General features: G+C 47.7%; 1 protein-coding gene across 22 annotated transcripts in view; it reads left to right on the forward strand.

Annotated features, from left to right (window-relative positions):
• The window catches only part of ATXN1 (ataxin 1), a 372,412-nt gene that overhangs the window by 339,291 nt on the left and 5,202 nt on the right, over window positions 1–27,919 (forward strand). For all 22 annotated transcript variants that reach the window (XR_008465091.1, XM_054193108.1, XM_054193098.1 and 19 more), the window contains one exon: window positions 19,607–21,647. Coding sequence is in view for 21 of the 22 variants with exons in the window: in XM_054193108.1 (XP_054049083.1) it covers window positions 19,767–21,647 (1,881 nt within the window). In the remaining variant the exon portion in view is untranslated. The remainder of the gene's footprint in view (window positions 1–19,606; window positions 21,648–27,919) is intronic.

Consider the following 27,919-nt stretch of genomic DNA (forward strand, 5'->3'; position numbering starts at 1 on the left):
CGGGACTGAGCCGTGGGTACCGGCAGACCGTGACAAAACCGGGCTCACCTCTGGAGGCCAGTGGGCAGCACGGGACCGGGGAGGGGGGGACGCCGGGGAAGGGAGAGCTCCAGTTTGATGGCATGTGGATGGTGGGGCTGTGAGCAGGGACCGTCGGCTCCATCTCGCCAGCTGGCTCGCTCAGCAGTTTTCGCAGGAAGTGTGAAGAGAACACATTTTATGGGAGATATTTATCATTACCCTGTACTGCTTAAATATAGCCTGTGTAGCAGGTTAGGGCTTGTTAGGCTTTTATCTTCTCAAGTTGGAGGATGATGTATTAATCCGTGAGTGTTGCAGTCTCAAGTGAATTACAGAAAGTCATCCCCAGTGAGTAAAGATAAATGACATTTGGAAATTAACCCATTACATAGTCTCTTCCAATAAAGCGCTTACTAAAATATTAAATTGTAAATGAAGATGCTTCAGGTCTCATTTGAAAGTCAGAAAGACACTTATTTGTAATTCCAGAACTGGTGTTCTTTTTTTTTTTTCCTCTCAGAGATTTCATTTCTCCTGAAAAGGTTTGGGACTGACAAAGTCTCTATTAATCCACCAAGCAGGCACAGCAGCTACAATGCAAGCTCTGCCTTGTTCGTGTGCTGCAGCTTTTGCCGAGAACAGAGCAGTCCCGAGGGATGTGGTGTTAGCTCAGACTTTGCAGCGTCCAACCTCAAAAGCACACCAGTTGTATAGCACTTTATCGACCTGCACCTGCATTAATTCAACCAGGTTTAACCGTTCATTTAGCTGGATTTAAGGTGACCTACTGGGCAACACGGACCACTGTAAACTTTTCTGCCAGTGTAGGTCTTCCAGCTTCAGCCTGACCCAGAATGCACCTTGAGGCTGAGCCTTGCTTAGATATTTTAAGGAGAGCAGTAATAATGCTGAGATGTGCGTTCAGCCATCAGTGTTACTAAAGGCTTGGCAGTCCTTGTCGTCTCTAGGTTTGTCACTCAACCCAAAAGTAATGGGGTTCCACAGGGGTAAAAACACCCCTGTTATTCCAAGGCAAGTCATTCTAGTTTTAAACCAGTATAAGGTAAATGCAAGTTTCATACGGTCATCTTTGGTGAGGTTTGCTTTGGAGTAAATATGCCTGTATAAATATCCTTGTTCCAGGCTAAGATCTGCACACATGATAACAGAAAGCAAGAGACAGTGTGTTTTCAAGAATTCCCTCCTCCAGCACGCCCCCGTTGCTGAATGTGGAACTGGACGGAGCCTGACGACATCAGCTCACTTCAGAGAGGCTGCCCAGCAGAAATGACTTTCACTTCCAACCTGAGCTGGCTCCAAACCAAGGACCCAGAGGGCAGAGCCTCTCTTCCCATTATCTATCCTGTAAGGCATCAGAGCCAATTTCCCATTTTCTTTTAGTGCTAGCAGCTTGATGATAACAGAGAATTATTAAAGCCATATAATATTAAATATGATGGTAATTAGATAATCTCTTGTAAGTGCCAAACTGTGATTTTTAAAGACAGTTGTTCATCACTGGCTTTTTCTTTTCTGATGGTGAAGGACAGACTTTGTCTTCTCTGTTTTGCAAGCGCTGCTGCTGCACGAGTATAACCTGTGCTCATGGAGGGAGTTTGTTTCTGCTCATTTAACTGCTTTCAGCCCATCCCAGTTCTGATTTTACTGCAAGGCTCTCAGCTGCCCTCATGTGAAGGGTATTTGGAAGAGCGTATATGGCTCAAAGCTTGGTGTCACACAACATCACTTGGGGTGATGGAGCTTCTAGGAAGAGAGAGACTGTTCTACAGGGAGGGCACAGGATTTGGAGTCTGGCTTAGGTTGTACTTTTGAATAAGCATGGAAACAACTGATATGATAACATACGTGAGTAATTTTGGACTTGAGGTTCTTGGATGTTTTAGAGGTGTTATGGAGGCAAAATTAGGCTGCGTTTACTGAAATATTTGACATGTCATCTTACAAAGGAAATATCTAAGAGTCTGGTTCGCTCTTATAGCTGCTTTCATAGGCACTTGGCTTGTGTGCTGCTGCTGGGATTTGACTTTATTAATAAATTCCTGGTATAAGGAAGGCCTGATGTTGTTCCCATTGCAGTAAACAAATTCTAGAAGTAAAGGAGCAAGACTTACGTAGTAACTCTCAAAAAGTGTTTCATTAGTTGTATTATCTGACCAGAATCATCCTGGTTGTGTTAGCTCTTCTGCATCCAATGTCTCCCAAGCCACATTCTGCGTGTAGGAAATGAAGAAAAAGGAGAGGTTGTCTTGCATCGGCTTTTGTCTTTAAGTATTATACTTAAATTATCGTTAAATCCAAAGCAAATGGCAATTCACATGTGTATTTAATATTGTTTAATGCCTGTTTTGAGATCAGCAGTTTGAGTTTTGGCAGAAATTTTGTACTCACCTGCCTATGAAGCGTGGATTCTCTGCAATGAACATGAACAGAATAACCCCCCTTTGCAAGAGTACAAACCCTCTCAGGAAGGCTCTTTCACCACTGGTTTAAGTGGTTAAAATGGGAGTGATGCAAAAACAATCAACCTTAAGAACACATTGAAGATATGAATTAATGCCCATATGAGCCTGCCAGCCTTCTCAATGTGTTTTCCATTGGCTTAAAGTTGGGGGTGGGGGTGGGAACAGACAGGACAGAGCAAAACTGTTTTATGGAGAGTGACACAATAAACACTTTACAGCAATCATATACATTTTAAATGAAAGTGAGAAGGGATGTAATCCACAGTACTTTTTTTTGGCTTTTAGTAATTTTTTCCTAGAGTCAGAAATGAGTGAGCGCGCAGTCTCAATTCTGACTCAGTCTCATGCTGTTAGTGATAGTGGCATTTTAACTGACACTGAAGCAAGGACAGAAACGAACATTAAAGAGCAAGCAAGAATGACAGAAATGCTAAGATGAGGAGAATAAAGAAGAAAAATGCTAAAACAGTAGTTCAGAAAAGAACAGAGGGTGGGGGAAAATAATTTTAGACCAGAACTGTAGAAACAGTACTTGACCACAGACTGAAAATTGGGAAAGCTGCTACTTCTTGTCAGACCAGCTTGATTTTGAGTCTAAGCTGCTGAGTGACAATTTTCCTCTAGTCTGATCCTGTGTCTTTTAATTAACCAGGGTTGTCATCCACATCTTTGAGATTTTGATGTGAGCGGGAGCTTGTCTCTGTTGATTTGCTCAACACTCTGCGTGCAGAAAGCAGCAGCTGCTGCTGGTGATCCCAGGGCTGATTTGTCTGCATCTTCCACTGGAAATGTCTCTGTAAATGAAGTAGGCTGTGCGAGGCGGCACCTAGTCTAATTGGAGCATTAGGTCTGTGCAGTAGGTGGTACACAGGTGGTTTTTTTCTTGGTTTTCTGTCAGCTGGTAGTTTATCTGTGACACGTATGGGGTTTTGATGGATGTAGGTAGTGCAACTGCATGGAAGAGCCACTATGTGCTGGTGCAGCATGGCTGTGCTGCGGCTTACGGTGTTTTCAGAGTGCTTTGCTCCCCTTGGGCTCTCACGCATCGTATACTTTGAGCGGCAGCTACCATAGACCTATACTTAGACCTACCATATATATATATATATACACACACACACACATATGTATGTATACATAGACCTACCATAGTTTCTAGTTATGTTCCCCCTACCTTCGTAGCTCCTCACAGGAGTAGTTTCAGCACAGTTGTGCTGAGTGGCGTCTCAAAGCATAGCTGTCAAAATCACCTGCTAAAATCTGTAATTTTTGAGACTCTTCGAACATTTTCAATGGATAGGTGTAACAAGCATATTTCCATTCTTGCCAGCAGCCCCCTAGTGAACTGAAATTGTACAAGGTTTCACTGGTAAAGCTGTAGCAATGCAGCCCATGTGAGAGCAGCAGTTTGGACCACCAGAAGACCTCCTCATTAGCCCACTTCTCCAAACAGCAAAAGGCAAGGTGCCCTCACACTGACAGCCAAGAAATTCTGCAGTGCCCCTCTGTTAGCCATGCTGGCAACCTGCGGCAGCAGCTCAGGCAACGTGTATAGGAGACGCGTCTTCTCTCTCCCTGCGTCCCCACTGAACGGGACGGACCAGCAGCTATGGCTTCTGCTGAGATGCTGCAGCTCCTTCAACCCCAATTCACCAGACAGGCCAGCAATTCCCTTCCCTCTCTTTCTTCTTTTCCCTCTCATTAAACCACAGCGGTAGCTGTCATCTCAACCCGGCTGTACATCAGCTAAGATACTGTGCTCTTTCGGCAGCGATCTGAGCCGAAAGGAAAGATTTTGCAGGCAGAATTGGACCCTTGGGGGGTGAGTTGAATGATGCCGTCACAGAAGAAGAAAGACTCTTTTTCCAGCGCAGCTCGTGGTTTTTGCCAGGCAAGAGCAAGGGTGTGAATTTTCATATACATGGGTAATCGACTTGGCAATGTTTCAAAATGCTTGGGTAGGTCTTGCCCCAGCTAGGAAAGATTTAAATCTAATTAGAAATCAGAGCTAGGAGGAAATGATACTTCTGCCCATGAGAGTTTCCAAGATCTCAAAGAAATGTCTCATGCTCTAATGGCAGGAAAACTTGAAAAGCTGAGGTACAGTGAAAATCAGATAATAGGTACAAAATGTTTTATAAAACTGTACAACAAAGCTTATAGCTCTGTATTCTAGCTAGAGGAGAGTTTCATTTCAAATGAAATTTCTCTTGCCGTTACAGCATTTTTTAATTACAACTGCATTAAATGCTTAAAACAAACCTTCATTTTGGGCCCAGCAAATGGATTATTATTTTTTTTAATATTATTAGGAAAAATTTACAAAGAAATTCCGGCAGTTTTCCCCAACTGTAAATATATTCAAACATTTTTGCCTCTAACAGATTCAGGTTTGAAAACAAGCATTTCCTAATGTAAATTTTCCTTGAAAAAATCCTGCCTCTTTATTAAAAAACACTAGTTCTTATTTAATTTTAGCCCAAGGGCAGCAGTGACTGTGTAGCTTATTTCGGTTTTAGTCTCACTAGCCTTATAGCAGAGTATTATCAGGTTTTTCCTCCTCAGGAGTAGAATAAGTTGTGACTGATGATGATGTTGTTTTAGTCACCCTGGCTGCATGATCTCATGGTTATTCCATATTTTTCTAACATGTCCATTATGCCAAAGAGATGATGTATTACCCATTGCAGTAGTTACTTCACATTTCTAAGAAAACATAACATTCATTCATAAACACAAGGAGAACAAAAGAGAGAAGAAACAGCATTATATTCCATACCTACCATAAGGTAAGTCAAAAACCACATATGAAAAAGAAACCAGGTTAACAGATGTAAAATCAGTATGCATTCAGAAGAAAAAATCGGAGTAGGCGGAGAGTGGTAAACAGATCAGATGCTGGAGAATCATTCAGTCCAGGACTAAATGAGTGTAAATAAAACCAGGAAAAAAGTCCCTTTTCCTTTTTGCCATAGGAATGGCGATGGCAGGTAATGCCTCTGCAGCCGCAGGGGAAGCTGTGGAGCGGTGGGATGCATCATGCAGCCACCACGCAGCCATCGCTTTTGAAGTTCACATATTAGGCACAGGGTGCCTCCGTGAGCAGACTTGACCGATGTTCAGTGTTCCCTGTCTGTCCTGGTTGGAGCGGACATCTTGGTGAGATGAGGCGGTGTTTGCAAGGGACTCCCCCAGGAGCTTCTTCTAAGAAAGTCTCCCCATTGGGTTCTGCTTTGCAATTGGAGGATCTGAGCCTATTTTAACTATTTTCTTCTCTGGGAGAACAGCACTTAAGTGCTGCTTTGAAGAGGAACACACAAAGATTTTGAGTACTGAGATCCCCGGCTGAATCTCTTTCCCTTCCCATAACTAAATTAGAGTGCTTCTGAAAGGTCATTAGCTGATGCAGAAACTGAAATCCTGTCATTAGGGAGGTATCGTTGGTTAGAGAACAAGCGTTCAAGCTAGGTCTTGCCTTAGCCCCAGACTGGAGGGAACACCTCAAAGCCCTGTAGGTAGTACCCGCTGAAATGCATTGGCCAACTGCAGTTGGATGCGTCTGTCGCTTCAAAAGGGCTAAGGCAGTTCTGCTGGGCGCTGTGCTAAAGGCTGCCCTAGCTGGTAGGAGAGCTTTGTCGGTAGGGGATGCACAGTCATGAGACGGATTCACTGCCCTGAGTCCAAGGAGTGCAAATAAAATCTGGAACTGCACCGTCATGTGTTTGTGTACGAAGGGACCTGTACAGCAGGTTGTACCTGTGGTGTATAATGTGATATAATGAATTTAAAAGGTCAACATCACAGTCCACTAGTGTTAAAAATAAAACTCTGGAAAGGTGAATTTCTGTGGTAAGAAAGTTATGAAGTCCCCCTGTGTAGCTGAATCGCAAGATAATAGATTTTAAACAAAACCCTGGCTTCTGATTGTCTCTGTCCCACTTTCTAGTTCCGACCAGTGGATACAGCTAAAGCCACCAGCTTTGATGAAGAAGGGAATCAACATTTCTGTTTCAGGCTGTTTGTATAAACAGGCAGCTGCTTAAATATGCTGAAGTGTGAGAATGTGAGCAGAGAAACTGCAAAAGCGAGTGGAAATCTCTAAGAAATACCGCTGAATACATTGGACCGCAGTTCAGCATTTTCTTATGGGCATCATTTGTATATATACTGTCAACACTGGGTGGGTGAATGGAGGTACAATAAATGATATGTACGATTTGAATTTTTCAGTGTGTGCTTGAGACGTGATTCTGTTTCTCCGGCAAATAAGATGATTTTTTTCTGCTGTTTCAGGGATTAGGTAAATCCCATGAGTGATGACAACAGACAGAACTGGGGCTTGCAGAGATACAGAAGGGAAAATACACTTGACACTTGTGAGAAGTGAACTCTGAGCTGGCGGTGCGGTTAGACACGCAAGCCTCATTTCACAGTGCTGAAATACTGCCTTCTCATTCTCCTCCCTTGAATCATGAAACCCCACGTTCTTCTAATGATTCTTTCAGAGGGAGAAGTGAAATGATTCACATAAAGAACCAGAATTGCTCAAACCACATCCCTTTTATTTATTTAGACCAAACTAGAACCTTTGTCCAAGTTCGGATCGTTTGGATAAAATAAGCATAGTGTTCCTGGGCTGTTTTTCTTCTCCTGCTCTGTTATGTTCCTGTCCTTCTGATAGCCTACTTAAAAACTCACGTAGCTACTTCTTGTGTCAGAAATGACATCTTGCAGGGTTCTCCTGGGCATGGAGGAGAGGCTCAGAAGATGGAATCTCATGGTGGTTTGTTGCCTTGATGCAAGGAAGGGGGGATGCTGCTGCAAGGAAGGTTTGAGCAGCTGTTTAAGCAGGAGAGGGGGGGAGTTAAGACTTGTGGCATGGGCAGAGGAGGAAGGATTCGCATTGTATCTTGAACGAAGTAGTGGCATCAGGGATGCAAGAAAAGGGAGGTGAAGTGAAAAGAAGAGGGAGGAACGTCCAAGCTTCACACCTCATTTAGGGAAAGATTAGAGATGTGGATGAAGGTAATGAAAGAGACACAGTGCTTAAGTGCTTGGGTAATTTAAAGGCCCTTAGCTCGAGATTGAATTTCTGGTGAGGGAGGCTGACTTGAGTGTAGAATACTTTGAGGCTGCTTGGCTGATGCCCTACACGCTTTGGAGTGCAAAAGGCCAAGGACTAAGAAACATGTCGCCTTCAGACACCTTTTCATCTCTCTCTCTTTTTTTAATTCGGTTCGTGCAGCAAAAGCATCTTGAGTAGTTTTTGTTTGCTAGTCAGCAAATCCTACGTGCTGTCATGTAGCAGTCAAAGAAGCGATGTTCAGCCATACTGCACTGTTCACTCACTGATGAGCTGCAAAACCTAACGTTCACTCGTAGCCCTTACACATCTCTACAGCTGGTTCCCTAGAAGCTGTGTGTTTGCTTGTCTGCTAGGTGCTTAGGTGCTCTTCAATACGTCCACCTACAGAGAAATTAAAGAAGGAATCCAGGAGTTAACCATGGGCTTCCGCAGTATGGTTAGAGGAAGAGTCAGGGTCAGAGAAATGAGTGTTGGTTTGGGGTTTTTTATGTGCTTTTGCTAAGTGCATCTGAACTGCAGACCTGTAGCTGAATGTTGGCCTTATTAATAGCCCTTTTTGAAAGCCTTTGCCTGATTGCCATTTGTCTCGAGGTTTGTGTCAGTGGCCACAGAAGATGTGTTGGTTTGGGTATTTTTTGTCTGAAGAGAAATAGCAACTTGGAGACTAGCTAGAGAAGAGGCAGTTGAAGTTCTTACAGGGAAGATTTGAGCTTTGCATGATAACAGAAGGTGGAAGGTTGTGAGGTCTGATTTGCATCATTGAAGGAAGGTGGTCAGTGTGGATGCTCTTGAGGCATGTCGGGCAGGTCTGTGGCTGAGAATTTGCACCGGGGTGTATCATTTTCGTCATATAACCATAAGCACTATTTTGAAGTACTCGCAGTGCTTTGTATTTCTGTGTTACTTTTTGGGACTTGCTGGGAGTAACCTGCCACCCGGTAGTTTCTCACACAGGGCAGAATGAGATAAGGGGGAGAGATGCTGAGTGCTTTCACGCTGTTGCTCAGTTTCCGCTGTGGGAAATGTGACACCTCTCCCCATCCTTAATGCCCAGCCTGGCTCACGGCATGAAGCTCTTCACAGTAAAGTCAGAGCTGACTCTCAAGACCCGCTTTTTGGAATAGTCATAAAGCAGCTTTCTTGTAGCTTGCTGGGAAAAAAAAAAAAAAAAAGCAGTGAAAGTCATTCTGATGACAGCTAGAGGGAAGAAATAACGTTCTTTGCAAACTTACATGTAAAGACTAAGAAAAACAAGTGCAAGAGCTGTGCAAGGGAGGGGATTCTTTATTTGATGCTTGAATGGTACAGGCCTGTGGAATTGTTATGTTTACAGATACGGGGGTCAAACAGAGATTTCCATTCCCAGTTGCTCTTAACATCGGTTGTGTGATGCTTCCCCTCTTTTCTTTTTTATTTTTTTTCTTTCTGTTCTGCTTGGTTCCATTCTGTCTGGATTAAGCTGTGCGACGTATGTGGTATGTGCGAAAGAAGGGAAGGGTAGCAACCTTGCAGCAAAACGAATGGAGTTGATCCTACCACAATTCCTTTTTTCCCCCTAAATAATCAAATTAATTAATTAGTCCATTGCTCTGGGGAAGTGAGTATTCCACTCCGCTGCTCGCTGGCTGCACTGACTTACAGGGCTGCTGTGGACTCCACGGTCTGCAGAGCTGGTGTCTGCCCCCACCGCAGCTCATGAGCCCTCCGTGCTTTTGGGGAGGCTGTGGCAAAGGTGCGTGTGCGCCCAAGCCACGTGCAAAACTAACGCTGCACTCAAAGCATGGGGGATCTTAGATTACCCTTTTCCTTCCAGCCCCGGTGGCTGATGTGAGCATGCTCCTTGTCTGCATGGCACTGGCTATTTGCCAGGCTTAGTGTAAATTTTTTTTTTTTTTTTGAATGAGTGAGTGAATGAATGAATGAATACCTGATTAAGTTAATGAAGCTGAGCCAATGGTGGGAGGGAGCAACTTGGCTGCTGCCTGCTCTAAGAGATCTGGCAGCACATTAGACTTGCATAACGCTTTACAGCTCCATGCTGCGCTCCATATGAGCCACAGGAGAGGGCTGCAATAATTACTCGGCTTTTCGATTGAAACCAGCTGCAGGTAGCTAGTCATCCTTTTGTCCATTTCACTGGTGTCTGGGAGTCACTTGTCTCTGCGCCGCGGATTTCCAGTGGCAGATGGGTAAGATGCTTTCACAGAAGTGATCGCAGCGGTGAGAAAGCATGTTCGTGGCTCAGTGGCTTTAACGAAAGATCCATTCAGATTTCCAAGCTGTGATTCACTGGACCCACATGTCCAACGGTGGAATGTTTTTAGTTCTTGAGTTCAAATCTCCTATATAAATAACCTTTATGGGAGCAGTGTGATTTTTATTTTCTCATTCCTTCTTCAGTTGGCTGGGAGAAGGGGAGCAAAAGGTTTTCTTGTATCTGTTTTTTGTAAGAAAAGTCATTTTTAAACCCTTCCAGTTCTTTCTGATTGCTGTTTAAAGCGAGTTCTTTCTGGCAGTCCTGGATGGTACATACCTTTGTTTCTCACATACTTAAATTAAGAGTACTGGCACTGCCTGTTAGCACACCGCCTTCGTTTGTCAACGTTCCCTGCTTGAGAGCAATGCTGATGATTTGCATTCTTAGTTGGAATGGGTGGGTTTTTTAATTGCAACTGGAGCCTGTGACTGCAGAGCCTGCTATATTGTTATAAACCTGCATTATTTAATTTTCTTTTAATTGTTTTCTGCATTGCCTTGTCAGATAGAACAGTCAGGGCAATCTCACCCTCGCTGCGCTGGCCTCGGTCAAGTGACGCTGATGATGGATTTGGCTCTCCGAGCCCATTTTGTCTGCCCGTGGAGCAGGAGAGAGGCTCCCTACAAAGCTGAGTCAGGAAGAATATCTAGTCATTTGGTTTTGTGGGCTGCAGGGCCAGGACAGGCGTTTTATGGGGAGTGGAGGTGAAGAGGAGTTGATTTGGCTTTTTTTATTTGCCCACGCGCATCCATATGTGCGCTGGCCCCTATGATGTTGCCTGTGTTGAGATTGCCAGTTGGAGGGTCTGTGCAGGACGGGTGGACCGTGCTGCAGGGGACACCCAAATGTGGCTGACCCTGAGTGAAGAAGGAAAAAAAATGAATGAACTAGAGAAAGAAAGACCAGAGAGGTGGCTGGCGGAAGGGGGATGTTGAACTCAGTCTCAGCCCTCTGCAGCGCTGGGGGAGCCTGCTGCGTGCCTCGAGGCTGGGGTGAGCTGCTGGCGTTTGGGTTTTGTCAGTGGTGATGGTCAGTGATCCTGATTCAGCGAGGCACCGAGTGTGTGCTGGGGCTGTGAGCGAGGGCTCCTGCAAAATTGCTTCAAGTTAGAGCTTTGCCGAATGAAGCCTGAGAGAAGACAAGGTGTTGGAATCCATTTCAAGGGGAATTTAATGTCAATTCACGTTCCGCACTCTACAGATGGAGTAATTATAGTCTAATTTAGTAGCACGTGGAATCTACCAGAGAAGCAGTCTGCAGGGAGGAACTTCCAAGGAAAGGCATCGAGCGCGCAGCTGACCTTTCCAAATCTGCCCCTAAAGCCATGCTCTCGCACTGTCCCCTTATCAGCCGGGCTTAAAGGTACATTCCTTCTCATGAGCGCCTGTGCTTATCTGTAAAATGGCTGCTCCAAGTTGGCTGCTGCTTGCCGGTGTTACTGGCTGGATCTTCAAAGGGGTGAAACGCCCCCGGTTTCTGTAGTTTTTTCGTGGGGGTCTTATTCATCTCTCCTGGCAGCGAAGCCGGGCGTCTTTCTAACTTGTTTTGCTGAAGAAGTAGAGAACGTTAGCGAGCATTTTCAGACACATGGAAGGAGACCTGTGTGACATATCTGCGGTGCAAATGTGTTCATACAGGCATGACAGTTTCTGTCACAAGTTAAAATGAGCGGCGAGTGGGTGTCGCTACGTTTATAGTCACTCGTGAAATTTTCAATGGAAAATTGTGTAGGCAGCTCCCATTGTAGCTGGGCACATTTTAGATAAATGAAAAACATCAACAAAGTAATTTTGGCATTATACTTGTTTATAAATGAACTCTATTCACTCATTTAAGCTGCAGAAACGCCTCTAGGGGGTTGGGTGCAAGAGTAAAGGATGTTGCTGTGCACTGTCAGACAAGCTGGCCCTGTGAACCCGCCGTCCCGCGCTGGCAGCAGTCGGTGCTGTGCAGGAGATGAAAGATTAGATGCTGCACCCAGTCACTCGCGGAGCGGCATAGGTGGGATCCACCTCCCCGTCTTGCCATCAGTGTGATTGAAGGAGCACTTTAAAATGTGTGTGTTTGCTCCATGGCTTGCCTGCTGCCACCGAAGATGCTGGGTGTGTGTGAAGGGGGACACTGCCTTCCCAAGCATCATCGGTTGGTGGTCCTCGTGCTCCGGGCACAGCTGCCTCCGAGGCTTCGGGAGCAGGGCTTCGGAGGGGTTTGGGAGACCTCGGTCAGGTTGTAAAGGCTTCAGCGCAGCGTGGTGGTAAAACGTCCTGCTGCTGGAACGTGCTCCAGCGTCACATCTGGATCAGCTCTGCCTGCAGGACCTCACAGTCAGCCTGAGCTGAAACCCCAGGCTCGAGCAGACCCAGATCTTTCCTTCGTGGCTGCAGATAGAGCTGATTCTCATAGGGGTTCAGCTGAGGTGCACTTTCTGCTGTGCAGCTGAGAGAGAAAGCCATGCATCAAGTTGTGCACGCTCACATGGCTTTGTCCCATGTAAGGGCTCAGGCCCTTACTAAGCACTTAAATCCTTCTCCCCCTTCCTCTGTAGAAGGAGAGGGCTCTGGAGTCCAGCGCTTCACCCTCAAGGAAACGTTACTGTCATCACCGTTGTCAGTTCTTGCATTTTTATCACTAGTCTCTAGATAATCTGATGCTGTTTCACAATACTCCAGATGTGGTGTCAAACAATGAGATGGGAAATTCCGCTTCTCGCTGAATTAGTAAGTTTCTGGTCTTGTGGGTTGCAGGGAAAAGCTAGAGACCTAGAGCCTGAAAGGTCTCGCAGCAGAAGGGCAAGTTAAAAGAAAAAATAATAAAAAAGCAAATAACCTCCACCGTTACCATTTTAAGAAACCTTGTGTTTGTAAACCAGTATCATGTGTTTCAGGGGCAAGAAGTGGGGCCTGACTTGTGATATTTGAGTGCCCAGGTTTGGCGGTGCGAGGCAGGGGAGCGAGGGTGCTGCCCGCAGGGTGGGCTGGGAGGGCGGCAGGACGGCCGAGGCACCCCAGCCCTGCAACAGCAGCCCTGCCGTGGGGTCGGCTTGCGGCTCTCAGAGCAAGTGCTTCCTTGCTTCCAGCCTGCCTGGCATCTTGTGCCATGCTGTCCGGTACCACCTCTCTGCAACTTTTTTTTTGTAAAAAAACGTGGAACAAATGAGTAGGCAGCTCTGAATCTACTCAGATCACCCAGATCACCATCACAGTACTACAAGGCTTACGTGTAGCTGCATCGCTGTAGGTGTGCACAGAAAGGTATGCTGTGCATCCAGAGCATGGCATGACTTTCACAGATGCTCAAAATATGGGCATCTTTCCTGTTGCAGAACCCAGTGATGGCACCCAGATGAAGTGATGGCAGAAACCTGCAAACTTCTGAAAATCAATTCGTAGGTTAGCTTAACTAAAACCAAAGCTAAAACTAGCACCGTATTCTTGTGCAGCTCACCAGCACCTACCACACAAAATAATTATGTGTACCTAACCACGGTGTAACTGTAGTAAAACAGGACTACAGGAGGCACGTGCCCTGCTTAGAACATGCAGATATCCCCTTATCCTCAAAATTCAGGAGCTAAGTAGCAGAAATGAATAGTTAACCACAGGAGCAGCTTTCTAATAGTCAATTTGTATCGCCTGCATTCTTGAATGTCATTGAGTGAATGGTTGTCCTGGAACTCAATCATCTTTCCATCGTTTTGGGAATGTAGCTTACACTATTTTTTCCTCCTACATCTTCCTCTCTCAACTCTGGTACCTACATATTTGCATCATAAAATTTTGTGGGAATGTCGAGCCATTGGGCATCTCACATACAGGGATGTGCTTGGTGAGGTTCGCTTGTATGACTTGCCCTTCATATTGCATAGAGGCCGCCTGATCCCCCTGAGAAGGACCTGGGGGTCCTGGTAGACAGCAAATTATCCATGAGCCAGCAGTGTGCCCTTGTCGCCAAGAAGGCCAATGGCATCCTGGGCTGCATAGGGAAGACTGTGGCCAGTAGGTCGAGGGAGGTCATTCTCCCCCTCTACTCTGCACTGGTGAGGCCACAACTGGAGTACTGTGTCCAGTTCTGGGCTCCCCAGTTCAAGAGGGACAGGCAACTACTGGAGCGAGTCCAGCGAAGGGCAACCAAGATGATTATGGGACTGGAGCATCTCCCTTATGAGGAAAGGCTGAAAGAGCTGGGACTCTTTAGCCTGGAGAAGAGAAGGTTGAGGGGGGACCTGATTAATGTTTACAAGTATCTAAAGGGTGGGTTTAAGGAGGACGGAGCCAGGCTCTTTTCAATGGTTCCCAGCGACAGGACAAGGGGCAATGGGCACAAGCTAGAACATAGGAAGTTCCGTTCAAATACACGGAAAAACTTCTTTACGGTGAGGGTGACAGAGCACTGGAACAGGCTGCCCAGGGAGGTTGTGGAGTCCCCTTCTCTGGAGATTTTCAAGACCCGCCTGGATGCAGTCCTGAGTAACATGCTCTAGGCAATCCTGCTCTAGCAGGGGAGTTGGACTAGATGATCTCTAGAGGTCCCTTCCAACTCTGAAGATTCCGTGATTCCGTGATTCCGTGATCCGACTGGGGAGAGGAGGGGTGTGCAGAATAGGTGCTCGCACTGCAGAAACCTGTAGCAGTTTGCTGTGGCAGACTCCCAGAAGCATAATAAGAGCTAACACTGCAGTGGACAGTCTGTCTCGCGGATGTGGTGTTGATCAGGAATCCTTTAGTTTTGGGAGGAGAATTTCAAATTTTATTAGAGGTTTTCATGTTTCTTATTAATGGATCTCTGCAGTGGGCCCTCCTGGGAAATCTGCCAGAGTACTGTGAAATTGGTTGGATTGGACAATAAACTCCTATAGCTATTGTTGGCGTGCGCCGAGCTGCACATGGCAAGGCTAATTAAATCTGTAGCAGTTACAACTATGAATATGTAGCTGGCAGCAGGCAGGGTGTAGAGCGGGGGGGAAAGCTGGCATATAGATCTGAGAGCCAGAATGCAGCTGCGGAGCCCTCTGCAATGTGTCTGTCTTTTAATCTCTCTGAATCTGATCCTGCAAGATGCCAGCCTCCTCAGAGGGGAGGGGAGGGGAGGGGTGGGATGAAGTGCCCTCCCTTCCCACTGATTTCCAGTGCTGCTGAAATTAGTCGCTCATCCTATCGTGATGGGATGGGCGGGCGATTTGAGGCGGGAGCACCGGACTGCACGGCAGCTTCTGCCCAGTAACACCCCAGACATAAAGAGCTGTTTGTTGGGCTCGATGGAAAGGTTTATTTTTTCGGTGTACTCTCTGAATATTGTGTTGGTGTCTACTTGCCAGGCAGGGCAACAGTGTCTTGACGGAGGGAAGACTCAGTTTTTTTATTGCGTGGATAAATGTGAGCATTTACTGGTCATGTGTGGATATAAAAGTTTAAAAGTCCTAACAATCTGTGTGTTACTAGGGTTTGGGATCAAAGGAGCCTTTTGACAATACGTGACTGACTTGAATTGAATATCCCTGAAGTTGGAAGCTGATGGCTGCCCCCCTTGGATTATTACTCCACACAATAAGGGAAACGAGTGTGTGGTCCCAGCCCTTCCTCCTGGTGGCAAACATCGGTGCGAGTTTGTTAGCATCTGCAGAAAGGTCAGGGACCAGAGAGGATGAGTGACCAGATTTTTGAAGGTGTTTTAGACACCTAGAAATGACGTTGGCTGTATGGGACTGCAGAAAGTGCCTGCTTTCTGAAGGCAGTGAAAGGCCCAGCACTTGCATAGCCAGGTACTGCGGTGGCTTGTGAGTCTGGCCCCAACTTCTCCACACCACGAGACTGAGTCCTGGGTGGTGGGAGGCAGCATACGATTACGGTGTGGACGGAGGCTTGCCTTGCTGGTTTTACCTTTGCTGCGGTGAACTCTGGATAAATAAAAGAAGTCAGCCCCTCTAGCTATAACCCAGTATCCTCTCATGAGTTTTAAATTTGTTAGACGAAATAAATAGAAAAGTACTGTTTTGGGAGACATAGTGAGGTTTAAAGTGCCTTGCAGAGAGACGCTGGCGTTTTGCATGAAAAATGCACATCCTGAGCTCCAGTGAGCAACCCCTTTGGGACCAGAGCAAGCCCAGATGGTGACTCCTCCAAGTGATTATTTTTCTGCCTTAAGCCTTTCCAGGAATTTGAGTGTGGGCAGGCTGCCAGCGGACACTGGCTGTCCAGACATTTTAGCAATGTTCCATGTGTACTCGCTGCCAGAGATACCAAAGTCCAGCTGCTGTCCCTGATCTCTTTGTCCCCTTTACCTTCCCAGCCATAATTACACAGGCGTGCATGCATGCACGCACGCACTCGTGTTACACACACACGTACAAAGTGGGAGCAAAAAATCACCTGGTGTTTGCTGCTCGTTTGCGGCGTATCTCCCAAATCGTGATTGGCAGCTCTGAAGTTAAAGAGAAAGGAAGTCTCGAGAGTCAGAAAAATGACTTGAATCCAAAACAAAAAAAAAAAGGGTACAAATACAAACCGTGCAGCACACTGCAGAAGGCAGGCGTTCATCTTTCTAGGACAGCCAGCAGAGAACAGTTTAACCAGGTCTTGTACCTCTTGCCTTTGAGATGCTGTTTGGATTGTCTCCCTTTCATTGCTTCCCGAGCAAAATCAGTCCTGTCTTATCTTTGCTGTTGCTGGAACTTGAATTATGCTGAAAACTTACCATTTTACTTTCAAGTCTTGAAGTAGAAGTAGGCTGTTTTATGCTGCACATTTACATTTCTGCAAATCCAGGCCCATGTCTGTTAAGAGTTCAAAGTCTCACCGTGAAGTACTTGAGCTTGGAAAAGTGGGGCAGTCTTCACTGCTCTACGGCTGTCTCATCCCTTGTCTATGCTAAGCTTGTTCACTCCTCCTGTGCTCACCAGGAGATTTTGGGCAGCCCTTTTGTTACCAGGGATGATGAAGTCAGCCATATGAAAGATTTACACACAAAAAAAACCCCAAACCCCAAACCCTGAAAGATTTACTATTTGGTATCTTTGAAGGACGTTAGCTTTAACTTTGGAGGTTACCCGAAACTCAGTGATTCAATGCTATTTAGCACAACAAAACCTTTGCCTCAGCTTCTGCAGAGTGAAACTTCGCCAGGTTTCATACAGATTCATAGTAGTACTTTTGATGTGGAGAAACTGAACCCAGACACCTTGGGCTTTTGGAACAACTAGTTTGGGGGGAGCATGGTTTGTCCGCCACAGCAAAAGAGACTGGTCCTATTCGGTCCCATGTACAAGCTCCCTGCTCTGTTGCAGACAGGGGGGCCAGCCCTTTGCTCCCAGCTTTTCCCCATGGGAGTGTATCTGAATTCTGGGTTTGCAGCTCATGTCTGTCTCCACGAGAGATCGAAGGAGGGTCCCAGCCCAGTGTGAGCTCCCCGTGGCAAAGGGAGCGGGACGAGCACCCTGCGCTGGGAGCGTCCCCCCCCGGCGTCCCCGGGCAGCCGCCTCGGCCAGGAGCTGCGGATTTACCTGCCAAAGCCGACTGCCCAGGGCAGAAGGCTACAGTGAGCTAAAGTTAACCAAGGATGACTGCGCAAATGTGAGCTCGGCGATTTTATTTTTAGTCGAACTTAAAAATAAAAATCTGTAAGTCATGTGTAATATAATAATTTTAGCTGTTGCCAAGACACGCTGAGCAACTGTTAGGAGGAGAGGGAAGACCCGCGCTGATACAGCGGGGACCCTGTCTCCTGGCTGCCCTCGTCCGGCCGCAGCGCCGAGGTGGCGGTGCCGGCGGGGCAGGTCGGGGTGTCAGTGCCGAGCCACTACTCGGTGGGTGCCACTGCCCCCGAGCCACCGTGCTTGAGGCATCTCTGGCTCTTTTGAAGCTGCTCTGAGTGCTTTCATCCTTCCTCTCACCTCAAAGCCAGGGAATCTTCCCTGAAACAGTGCTTTACCCACCCCCCGTCCCCCAGTTCTGTGGCTATTGGTGTTTCATTACTGTTTATCAATAATTAAACAGCAGAATAATTAACTTAAGACTGATTGTATTAAACCATTAGAAGGTTTGGACTTTTCCTGCAGGCTTATGGCAGCTTGGAGGATCATAAACGTAAAGAGTGCTCTTAAAGATAGGTTTAATCTTAGTCTAGTATGTCTTCAAAGTAGTGCATACACATATAAACATCAGGCTTATTGTTCATTAGACGCGAGGCAGCAGGGAAAGAAATCCCCCAAAGGAATATTACTTGCCATAAGTATCATTACTGCTGCTCAGCATTCACTTTAAAGTGGGCTATATCCTATTTCCATCTTCTTTCAGATCCGCTCTTAATTCTTTCTCTCTCCATTTTTCTTTCATACAATGCATGTTTTTCTTGTTAGGATGCCGGTTGTGTGAGGTGCATGGTTTCTCGGCACCCATTCTTGCATATCTTTCAAAACAGCCAGAAACGCGGATGACGGGCAGTGGCTGGACAGAGGCTGGGGAAGAGTTTCACTCTCCACAAAGTTTGTTATGGGACAAGGCAAGGCAGGGGGAGACTGTCAGCTCCTTTTGCTTTTTTCCAAAGCATGGTGTGATTTAGTTACGGTATTGTCCTTAGCAGATAATGAAAGAGTTAGGAAGACTTAGTTGACTTTGTTACCTTTGGGTGGCTGAAGTCACCGAAGTAAATGATGCAGAGCAAAGAAAGCAACTGGTTTTCTGCAGTAGCAAAATTAGCCCAATATATATAAAATCGTGAGTTTTTACAGTGGTGGAGGCTCCTGGTTTGGATCAGGAAACCCAAATGTTCTTTTCTAAGCAGTCTTAGTGAGGCATCCCCAGGGCTGAGTTTGCTCAGGCTTTGTACGTGTGGCTGTGGCCACGGGTGCAGTACCCACAGCCCCTGTGGTCTGGCAGTCGCTAAGAAACAAGGCGATTGAATCCCGATGGAGATGGAGATGGTGCTGGTGCCTGGCTCCAGCCAACCTGGTGGGGGGGGATCTCCCAGCGCAGAGCTCTGCCTGGGCACCTGGGCGTGAGGTGTCGGTAGCAGAGGCAGTTCAAAGCACTGGGGGTGGTGGGGGGGAAAACCCACACATGAAAAACCTGGCTCGGGGCCATCTCTGGCTCTGGGCTGCTGCTGTAAACAGATCGCACGGCTGAGGTTCGTTGCCAGACTGGTAGATGAAGGGCACGTGTGCCCATAAGGAGCTGTGGTGTGGGGGGGCAGCTGCTGCCTCTGCAGCCCTGCCCAGGGGGATGTGAAGTCACCCTGCGGGTGACTCTGGAGTTCAAGGGTTGAGGAGTGACCCACTACCTTCCCTCTGCACCACTAATAGCTACTTGTTGCTAATGCAAATATTTTGTGCATGCATGTTCCTCGGGCTCCCTGCGTCGCTCTCATGCTTTTTAGGACACGGCAGGGTGAAGGCAACATCATCATTGCAGGGGAAGGAGAGGCTGGAAGAGCAAACCAGGCACCTTAGAGACATGCAGGGTTTTCCCAGAAGGAGGAGAAAGTGAGCCTTGGGAAATAAGTGACCACTGCTAAGTGTGGCGAGTTATGGCCAGGGAGTTTCTGATCTGCCTAAAGTTTTAATAATTTTCATGATTAGCAGACATTAATTAGCAACTGTGACCAGGATTTTCACTGTTGTTTTACAGCGCAGCAATGCCTGACAGGTTTTGTTTTGTCCAGAGGTTTTTCTTTTACTTGCTTGCTGTTTCGGGGTGTCTGCTCGTTTGTTCTCATTTCCTGGTGCTGATGGTGTGACTCTCCCCTCCTTTGCCCACCCTCTCGTTGCAGAATCCAGAGGAGCCATCGGAGAATCGTGCTCACGGGGAGATGATTCCTCATGAAGTCACTGGATCCCTTGCAGAAATCAAATGTGACTTTCCGTTTATCAGACTGAAATCAGAGCCAGCCAGACAGTGAAGCAAGCACAGTGGAGGGGGGACGGCGAAAGATGAAATCCAACCAAGAGCGGAGCAATGAATGCCTGCCACCTAAGAAGCGAGAAATCCCTGCCACCAGCCTGCCTTCGGAGGTGAAGCCAGTCCTGCCAAACGAAAACCACCGTGCGGATAACCTAGCATGGCTCCCCAGCACACCCGGTGGCCAAGGTGGCCTGGGGACCCGGCACCGGCCTGGGGGGACATCATCGGTGGAGGCAGGCTTGCAGCAGGGTTTGCACAAGTCACTATCTGCAGGGCTGGACTATTCCCCACCGAGTGCACCCAGGTCCGTTCCAGCCTCCACCACTCTTCCCACGGTGTACTCGCCTGCCCTCTCCCAGTCAGGGACCCCTGTTTCCCCCGTGCAGTACACACACCTGCAGCACACCTTCCAGTTCGTCGGGCCCCAGTACAGCGGATCGTACACCGGCTTCATCCCCTCGCAGCTGATTTCCCCAACGGCCAATTCTGCGACCGGCGCTGTGGCAGCAGCCACGGCCGTTGCGACCACTCCATCCCAGCGCTCCCAGCTGGAGGCTTATTCCACTTTGCTGGCCAGCATGAGCGGCTTAAGCCAGCAGGGGCACAAAGTTGAGCCGCACCTGGTCAGGACACCTGGACTGATCGCCGCCGGGTCTCCTCCACCCACCCAGCAGAACCAGTACGTCCACATTTCCAGCTCTTCCCAGAGCACTGTCAGAAATCTCTCTCCTCCAACCATCCCGGTCCCCCTGCACCCCCATCAGACGGTGATCCCACACACCCTCACCCTCGGCCCTTCCTCCCAAGTGGTGGTGCAGTACACTGACTCGGGGGGCCACTTTGTCACCAGGGATCCCCCCAAGAAGCCCGAAAGCAGCCGGCTGCAGGCGATGCAGGCCAAGGAGGTATTGAATGGTGAGATAGAGAAGAGCCGGAGGTACGGCATTTCGCCTTCTGCCGACATGGGTCTAGTCAAAGCAGGCAATAAACCAGCTCCCCATCATTACGAGACCAGGCACGTGGTGGTCCACTCGAGCCCCGCTGAGTACGGCGTGCGGGATTCCTCAGGTGTCCGAGCCTCCGTCATGGTAGTCCCCAACAGCAGCACGCCCACGGCAGACATGGAGGTGCAGCAGGCCACCAACCGCGAGACCTCTCCCTCAGCCCTCAACGACAAGGGAAGCTTGCACTTGGGAAAGCCAACCCACCGGTCCTACGCCTTGTCCCCACAGCAGGCTCTGGGCCACGAGGGGGTGAAGGCGGTGGCCACGCTGTCCCCTCACACTGTCATTCAGACCACCCACAGCGCCTCTGAGCAACTCCCCGTCGGGCTGCCGGCAACAGCCTTCTATGCCGGGACCCAGCCACCGGTGATCGGCTACCTGAGCGGTCAGCAGCAAGCCATCGGGTACCCCGGCAGCCTGCCGCAGCACCTGGTGATCCCTGGCACCCAGTCCCTGCTGATACCGGTCGGCGGTGCGGACGTCGAGCCGTCAGGAGTAGCACCTGCGATCGTCACGTCGTCTCCCCAGTTTGCAGCAGTGCCTCACACGTTCGTCACCACCGCCGTCCCCAAAAACGAGAACTTCAGCGCGGAGCCCCTCACCACCCAGCCCGCCTACCAGGCCACCATGGTGCAGGCGCAGATCCACCTGCCCGTGGTGCAGTCCATCGCTTCCCCCGCCGCCGCGCCTCCCACGCTGCCCCCCTACTTCATGAAGGGGTCGATCATTCAGCTGGCCAATGGGGAGCTGAAGAAAGTAGAGGACTTGAAAACAGAAGACTTCATACAGAGCGCGGAAATTAGCAACGACCTGAAAATAGACTCCAGCACTGTGGAGAGGATTGAAGACAGCCATAGCCCAGGCATCGCCGTGATACAGTTTGCAGTTGGGGAGCATCGAGCACAGGTAATGGCAATGCATGGTGGGGTGCGGGGGGTGGACTGGGGTGCACACTGTGGCCCCCCAGGTGCAGCTTTCCTCAGCACGTCTCAGTTGCTTTGGGTCCGTGTGAGGTTGGTTCTTCATCATTCACATCCATCCGTGAGACCAACTCTGGTCCAAAACTCATACCCCTCACTGTGCCGGGGGAGCCATCAGGGTCACGCTGATGATAAATGTAGTGTCTTGGATTTAAAATGTATCTTTCTTATAGCTGGAGAACCCACAGGAATAATTACACGATCTTTGTATTTTTTGCTTAAAATACAAAACAACGTAAGCAGTATGAGAGGATATATTTTGCATTTTGATAGGTGATTTTTACCTTCCACATCAGAAAGGTTAGGTTAGATGCAGCTCACATCCTACCCTTGAGAGATAGGCAGGGCACAAGGCAGTGAATTTCCACAGCTTGAAAACACGGAGCTGCCTGGGAATGGCTCCATCACACATGTAAGTTACTGAAATGCACTACAGAGTTTTATGGATGCTTTGGTTGCGGGTGGTTTAAACACTGCACGGCTCACATAAACTCTGTGTTCCAGGGAAATTTGGAAAGAAAAACCATCTAGGTGGCTGGGCAGGCTGTGCTTCTCACCTTTGTTTCTCGTTGGTTCGCAATGTAGGAAGAAACCCTGTAACTTTCCAAAGGTATTTTTAGGTTGAGAAGGAGTATGTGCTGATCGTAAAGCATTATCCTGACGCTGTCCCTTTTCTGAGCGGTTTCGATTCTGCTGTGTTGAGGCTGGAGCAGTTCAGATATACTGTGTAGCATTTTTGGTTCCTAGAGGTACTAATTTTAAATATTCTTGTTGCAAATCCTTTTTTGTGTGGTTTGAGTGCTGCGAACTGCAGCATCTGCAACCCTGACGCTGCACCCTCGGTGCTGGAGAACCAGAACGAGAGAGAGGGAGAGAGGAGCTGGACACGGACACATGTAGTGAAGTGCCTCAGGCTGACAGTTTGGAGAAGAAAAGCAAGCAGTGACAGTACCGAGGAGCAGATTACACGAAAAATTTCTTACAGTGGCAGCAGTCTGTGGCCCGTCCTTCCCCAATGGCACATACGTGGTAAATTGCTCTATATGACATGTCCCCTTTGTCATGTCAAACGTGCAGATTCCCTGTGTGGTTTTGGTCATGTATGTGTGTGCGTCTGCACAGCTGATAGAAGTTGGGACTCTGGTGCTTTCGGTATGAAGACATGATTTTTTTCCCCACCGCTCCACTGTATTTTGGTGCATCTCAGGCTTTGCAACAAGAGGAACCGTCCTTGGATCAGGACCAGTTACTATAATTTGCCCCGGTGCCTATAATAATGAGATTTCAGAAGTCGCAATCTCCCATCTGCAATTTTCATCTTGCTCTCGTTTCTCTCCCTGCAGCCAGGCCACCGGTCTCTGCACCAGCAGAAGAGGTACAAATTAGCAGGTAGCATTTGTGTCATGTCTCGTTCGCAGATCTGTCAACGCGGGCGATGTGTTGTGGCGCTGGGCGCCGGGACGAGCGCCTTTGCAGGGGGTGGAGTGCCATCCTCTGGCAGAAAGCGAGCCGAGCCTGAAGCTGTACAAATCCAGGGCCAGGCACACGGGTCTCACCCAGCGAAGTGTCACCTTACGGAGAAGCCTATCAGGAGCGGGCTGACATCATCGCAGCCGAAATAACTCCCCAGCTGTGTTTCCCACCGGGGATGCTTCCAGAATGGAGGGCGAGTCACGTAGAGATATGATTAGAAACGGGGGTTTAATTTAGGTTTCCTGCAGATTCCAGCACTTGGGTCTCTTCCCAGATCAGCTGTGTCCCTGCACAGCAGGGATGGCTCTGCCGGTTTTCTCTTGCCTGGATTCAAAGAGAGAGAGAGAGAGAGGTCGTTTCTACGTGCTCGAAGTCTCCGGTGACCTCACCCTCAGCTCGTCGTGGCTGTATGAAAGCGTTTAGCCTTATTAGCAGGCATGCGGCAGTCATGACTCGTTAGAAAATTGCCTGCGTGAAGAGGGCTTAGTCTTCTCGTTGAAAGAACAGCATTTAGTCGTGCTTTTTTGAGCAGTGGCACTGTGGTGCTGCAGCACTTAAATATATCTTGACACCAGACCACAGTGAGGGATCTATCTGTGTGTGTAGTGTAGCTTCGCAAAGTATTTTATTACAATTACGTTTCAGTTGCTTACTTCTGGAAGGAGGGAGCTTTTCAAATGGTATTATCAAGGGAGGGTAAGTTGTAAAGAGTAAGTGCCATACAAAAATAGCGTTGTTATCATTAGCTTTGGCTCACTTACATACTCCTCCCAGGGATCTCTGGGAAGTCATTATAATATTGATGAATTTGTATTTTCCGACTCTGTGCAAACGTTAGCTAGTTTTCTCACCAATTGAGGGACAGAGGTAGGAGATTATTTTTAGCTGAGCATATACAACTGTAATGTAAATAGGGAGGCACCATGCAGCTGCTGTTGTATCGTGTCACCGCAAGCCCGCAGCAGCCCCTCCCTAGCACAGCACTTACTCAGAAAGAGGTCATCCTCCCTCTCCCGTCTTCCAGTCACCTGGCAAATCCAATCCTCTTCTAGGTATGGAAACCTAGAGGAAAATTAACCCACTTAAAGCTACGTGCCTTTGCAGTGAAATAACTGGCCTTAGCCCTAGAGGGATGCTAGATTTCCATTTCGCAGCATTAGGAAGTCAAGTAAGTGACAACTGGACCAGAACCCAGGTCCAGCTGTTACTCCTCTGCATTCAGGTTACCTAAAAGACCTACGGATCTGCGTCTCTTTGCAATTCCACCTATTACTCTTATAATAACGCTTTCATCGTTATTACCTGTCCTTTCCTTTGCTGCCAGGAACAAGTGGAATCCAGTAATTCACCTCCATTGATGTTAAGGTCAAGACACACAGGAGATGCAAAATAAGTTCTGTGAAATGCTTGCTTTCATCCCTGCATTTCAGTTCCTAATAATTCTTAAAGTATAGCTTAAAAAGAAAAGATGAACATAAAGTTCTTCATTTTCGTGTTTTTAAAAAACAGAATCATAGACACTAGAGATGGAAAAGGTCAATGGATCTAGTTAGTAGCCCAAACTAGTTTAGTTTAGTGTGTATTTTTTTAGACCATTGTCTAGTTCAGTTTTCCCCTTTTATCTCTGCACGCACACAAACCAGTTACTTTTTTTTTTAATGCGCTCTCCTTTTCATTATTTTTGGCACCATAGCAGACACAGAAAGAGAGATGTTGACTCAGTTCACTGCTGTAGATGGAGATCTCTCCCAGCCTTCCCCTCACGTGATCTCTGTGTCCCCTGGTCACGGGGGCAGTAAGTCCTTTTTCCTCCGAGCAATGGGGGCAGCTGTGGTCTGTCTTTGGATGCGTGTTGCTGAACTCTGGGGGTGCTGCAGATAAGGGCTCATGTGATAAACTCGGCAGCCAGCGGTCTGGTGGACAGAGGTGGCTTTTCTTGAGAAATGGTGGGATGACGTAGCTGTGCAGAGCAGTAACCCCTCACCTTCAAGCCATGGGTGAGTGATAATGGTGTACTGAAGCTGGGCTAGATGCAGCCCTGGGGGGATGCCCACCCAGACCACATGATGTACCAGGTAGTCATTGTGGCACAGGGTGCTGCCCTATAAATCTGAACACCTGAAGGCAGATGTTGCTCGGGGTGGTGGGAACATCAGGAGTCCCAAAGTCTCCGAGTAGGGGAGGTCGTGTGGCAGCGCGGCACTGTAGAGACTTCTCTCTGCGAGAGGGAGAGCTTCTATTCCATGAATCCGCCCAGCTGTTTTTTGGACCTGAGGAGTCTCTCAGCACCCGCAGCAAGGCCTTCAGCAGAGAGCTCCACCGCTTAATTGCACATTGTTTCCAGAACCCCTTCCTTCTCTTTGTTTCCAACCTGCCACTCCTAGTTTCATCACATTTTAATAATATCAGGGAGAAAAATGCTTAATTGGAAAATGTACGTTTGCATTTATTAAAATACAGTTCACAAAAGCCACTTTTATTTGGCACCGTTTGTTTTAGTGCTTGTTATGTTGGTTGCAGCAGCGAGCCCCAAGACTACAGTTGCTGTGCTTCTGAACGATGGGAAGGGTATTTCCTGGGCATCAGATCTTCCAGCACCTGTCATCCGTGTTTCAGCTCCAGCCAGGGTTTCCTGAGCAGTCTGAATTGCCTGTCTTACCTGCCGAGTTTGGCTGAGAAATAAAATTATAAAGGTTTACAGAAAATTGCAGATACTCAGAGGCTGCACTGAAGAGTTTTGGGTGTTCTCACTAGTCAGTCTTAAATTGAGAAATATAAATGTAAATTGCAGTGGAGCCTTGGTGTGCGTGAAGAGGACCAACATTTTGGTTTCTTGCTTTATCGTCTTAGTAGTTGGAAAACAAGTTCTAAATTTCTTTTTCTCCTACAATAATTATGGCAAGATATTGGGGGAGGGAGCTTTTAAAATTAATTTCTTGTGTTTTATTGAAGTGGTCGGAAGAAAGTTACGTGGGGGTGTTTTTACTGACCGTTCACACTTAAAAGGTCTTTGACTACTGTTGCTTGTGGAGAATGGTTACCTTAAATCCCAAGTTAGCTGAATGCAGAAGTGGCCAGCTAAAATAGGGCTTGATAATCCCTGAGGAAAATAGTGGTACATGCACACTGTGACTGGATTGTGGAAATTCCGGCATTTCACCATCTTTATTATTCAGTGTTATTCATGATCACCACCACCAGTTCTGGGATTTGTTTCAGTGACTGACAGTTCAGGCAAGTTTTTTGGATGCCAGGTTAAAAAAAAAAAAAAAGTATAACGTGATGGAAGCGTGTTCACATCAAGAGGAACTCCTGTGTCGGTGAGGATGATGCACACAAGCATGTAGCGTTCCCACAGATCCAAATAGCTTTTGACAAGGATGGAAAGTATAAAAAGAAAGAAAAAAAATACAGCATGCAGGAAGGAGGAAGGAAGAGGAGAGACATATCACTATAAAGGAGAAAGCTGTGTCTGCCAGATGATCCATGCCTGGAGACAAGCCTATAGCTCTGTGTAGACAGCAGTTTCCATTTAAGTCCATGGGAGATACTGGATATTCACCACTTCTCCCGGTCAGACCCCTTACTGAGATGCGCATGTATGGAATAGGATCTCAAACTCTGGGCAAATTTTTCTGCAGATCTTGGTGCTGGAGTGTTTCTATCCAACGACATGGAGGGATGGGACTTTCGTTGTTACCTTGCCCCACCGACTCCGTAGGTCAGAGCATAAACCAGGCCTAGAGTGAGGTCCCTTTCCACTCTTGCCATGTGTGTAGTTGACTGTTGGCAGACAGTTCTGGTCAGAAGAGTTTTAATATGACAGAAATTGCTGTAGTGGGGGGTATCTTTTGCCTCTAAACTAGTCCTTTTGAAATTCCTTGTACGGTAACTGACTGTGTTGTGCAGGTGGAGTGGCAGGTTAATATATGCAGTGTTATTTGTTGGCCTAGTTGCAGAAGTACATAGCATATATTTATAGACTTTATAAGTTTTTTTTTCACTGCAGTTGACTGCTGGTGGATGTCGTGGGCTTAATCAGTCAGAGGTACAGTCAACATCTGATGTGAATCTTCAGTTTCCTGGTTCTGGAGCTTCTCTGAACTGTGAGGCGTCCCTGATCAAGTCTTCCTGCCCAAAAGGGATGTGGAGCTGGTGGGGTGTGAGGGGAGCTTCCTTGGGCCCCGCTTGCAGGGAGGGTGGCCTCTGAAGGTGAGGAGTGCTAGCAGGGAAACAGCAGGGCTGCTGGGTGCTGTACTGTTGTTGTGTCCAACCTCTTCTGTGAGGCAGGCCATGCAACTTCATCCTACGGTTCACGTTCAATATTATGGACAAACATGTTTGAGTGCAATGTGCGTCTCAAACTGCTTCTATTCCTTAATGTTGAAATGTATTTTTAACAATGCAAAGCCATGCTTGGTATGACAGCGTTACTCACTCCCAAAGGTGAGAGGTGATTTCTCAAGCCTACTGTGATGTTCCTTTCAAGTGAGTCCCTGTTCCCAGGGAGGGAAGGCTCTCCAGGCAGCTGGTATGCTCCGTGCCTGCTGAATGGCTCAGTAATGAGTTGAGCACATGTATTCAGGTCTTCTCCTGCCCTTGAGCCCCTACCGAACAGGGGTTACACCATCAGAGCAGGATCCTGCCCCCCATGCCTGAGAAGAGCTCCAGAGGACGTGGGGACCTTGGGAGCAGAGCAGTGGATGTCTGACTTGAGTGTAAGCC

The sequence above is a fragment of the Rissa tridactyla genome, chromosome 2, assembly GCF_028500815.1.
Source record: "Rissa tridactyla isolate bRisTri1 chromosome 2, bRisTri1.patW.cur.20221130, whole genome shotgun sequence".
NCBI classification, from domain to species: Eukaryota; Metazoa; Chordata; class Aves; order Charadriiformes; family Laridae; genus Rissa; species Rissa tridactyla.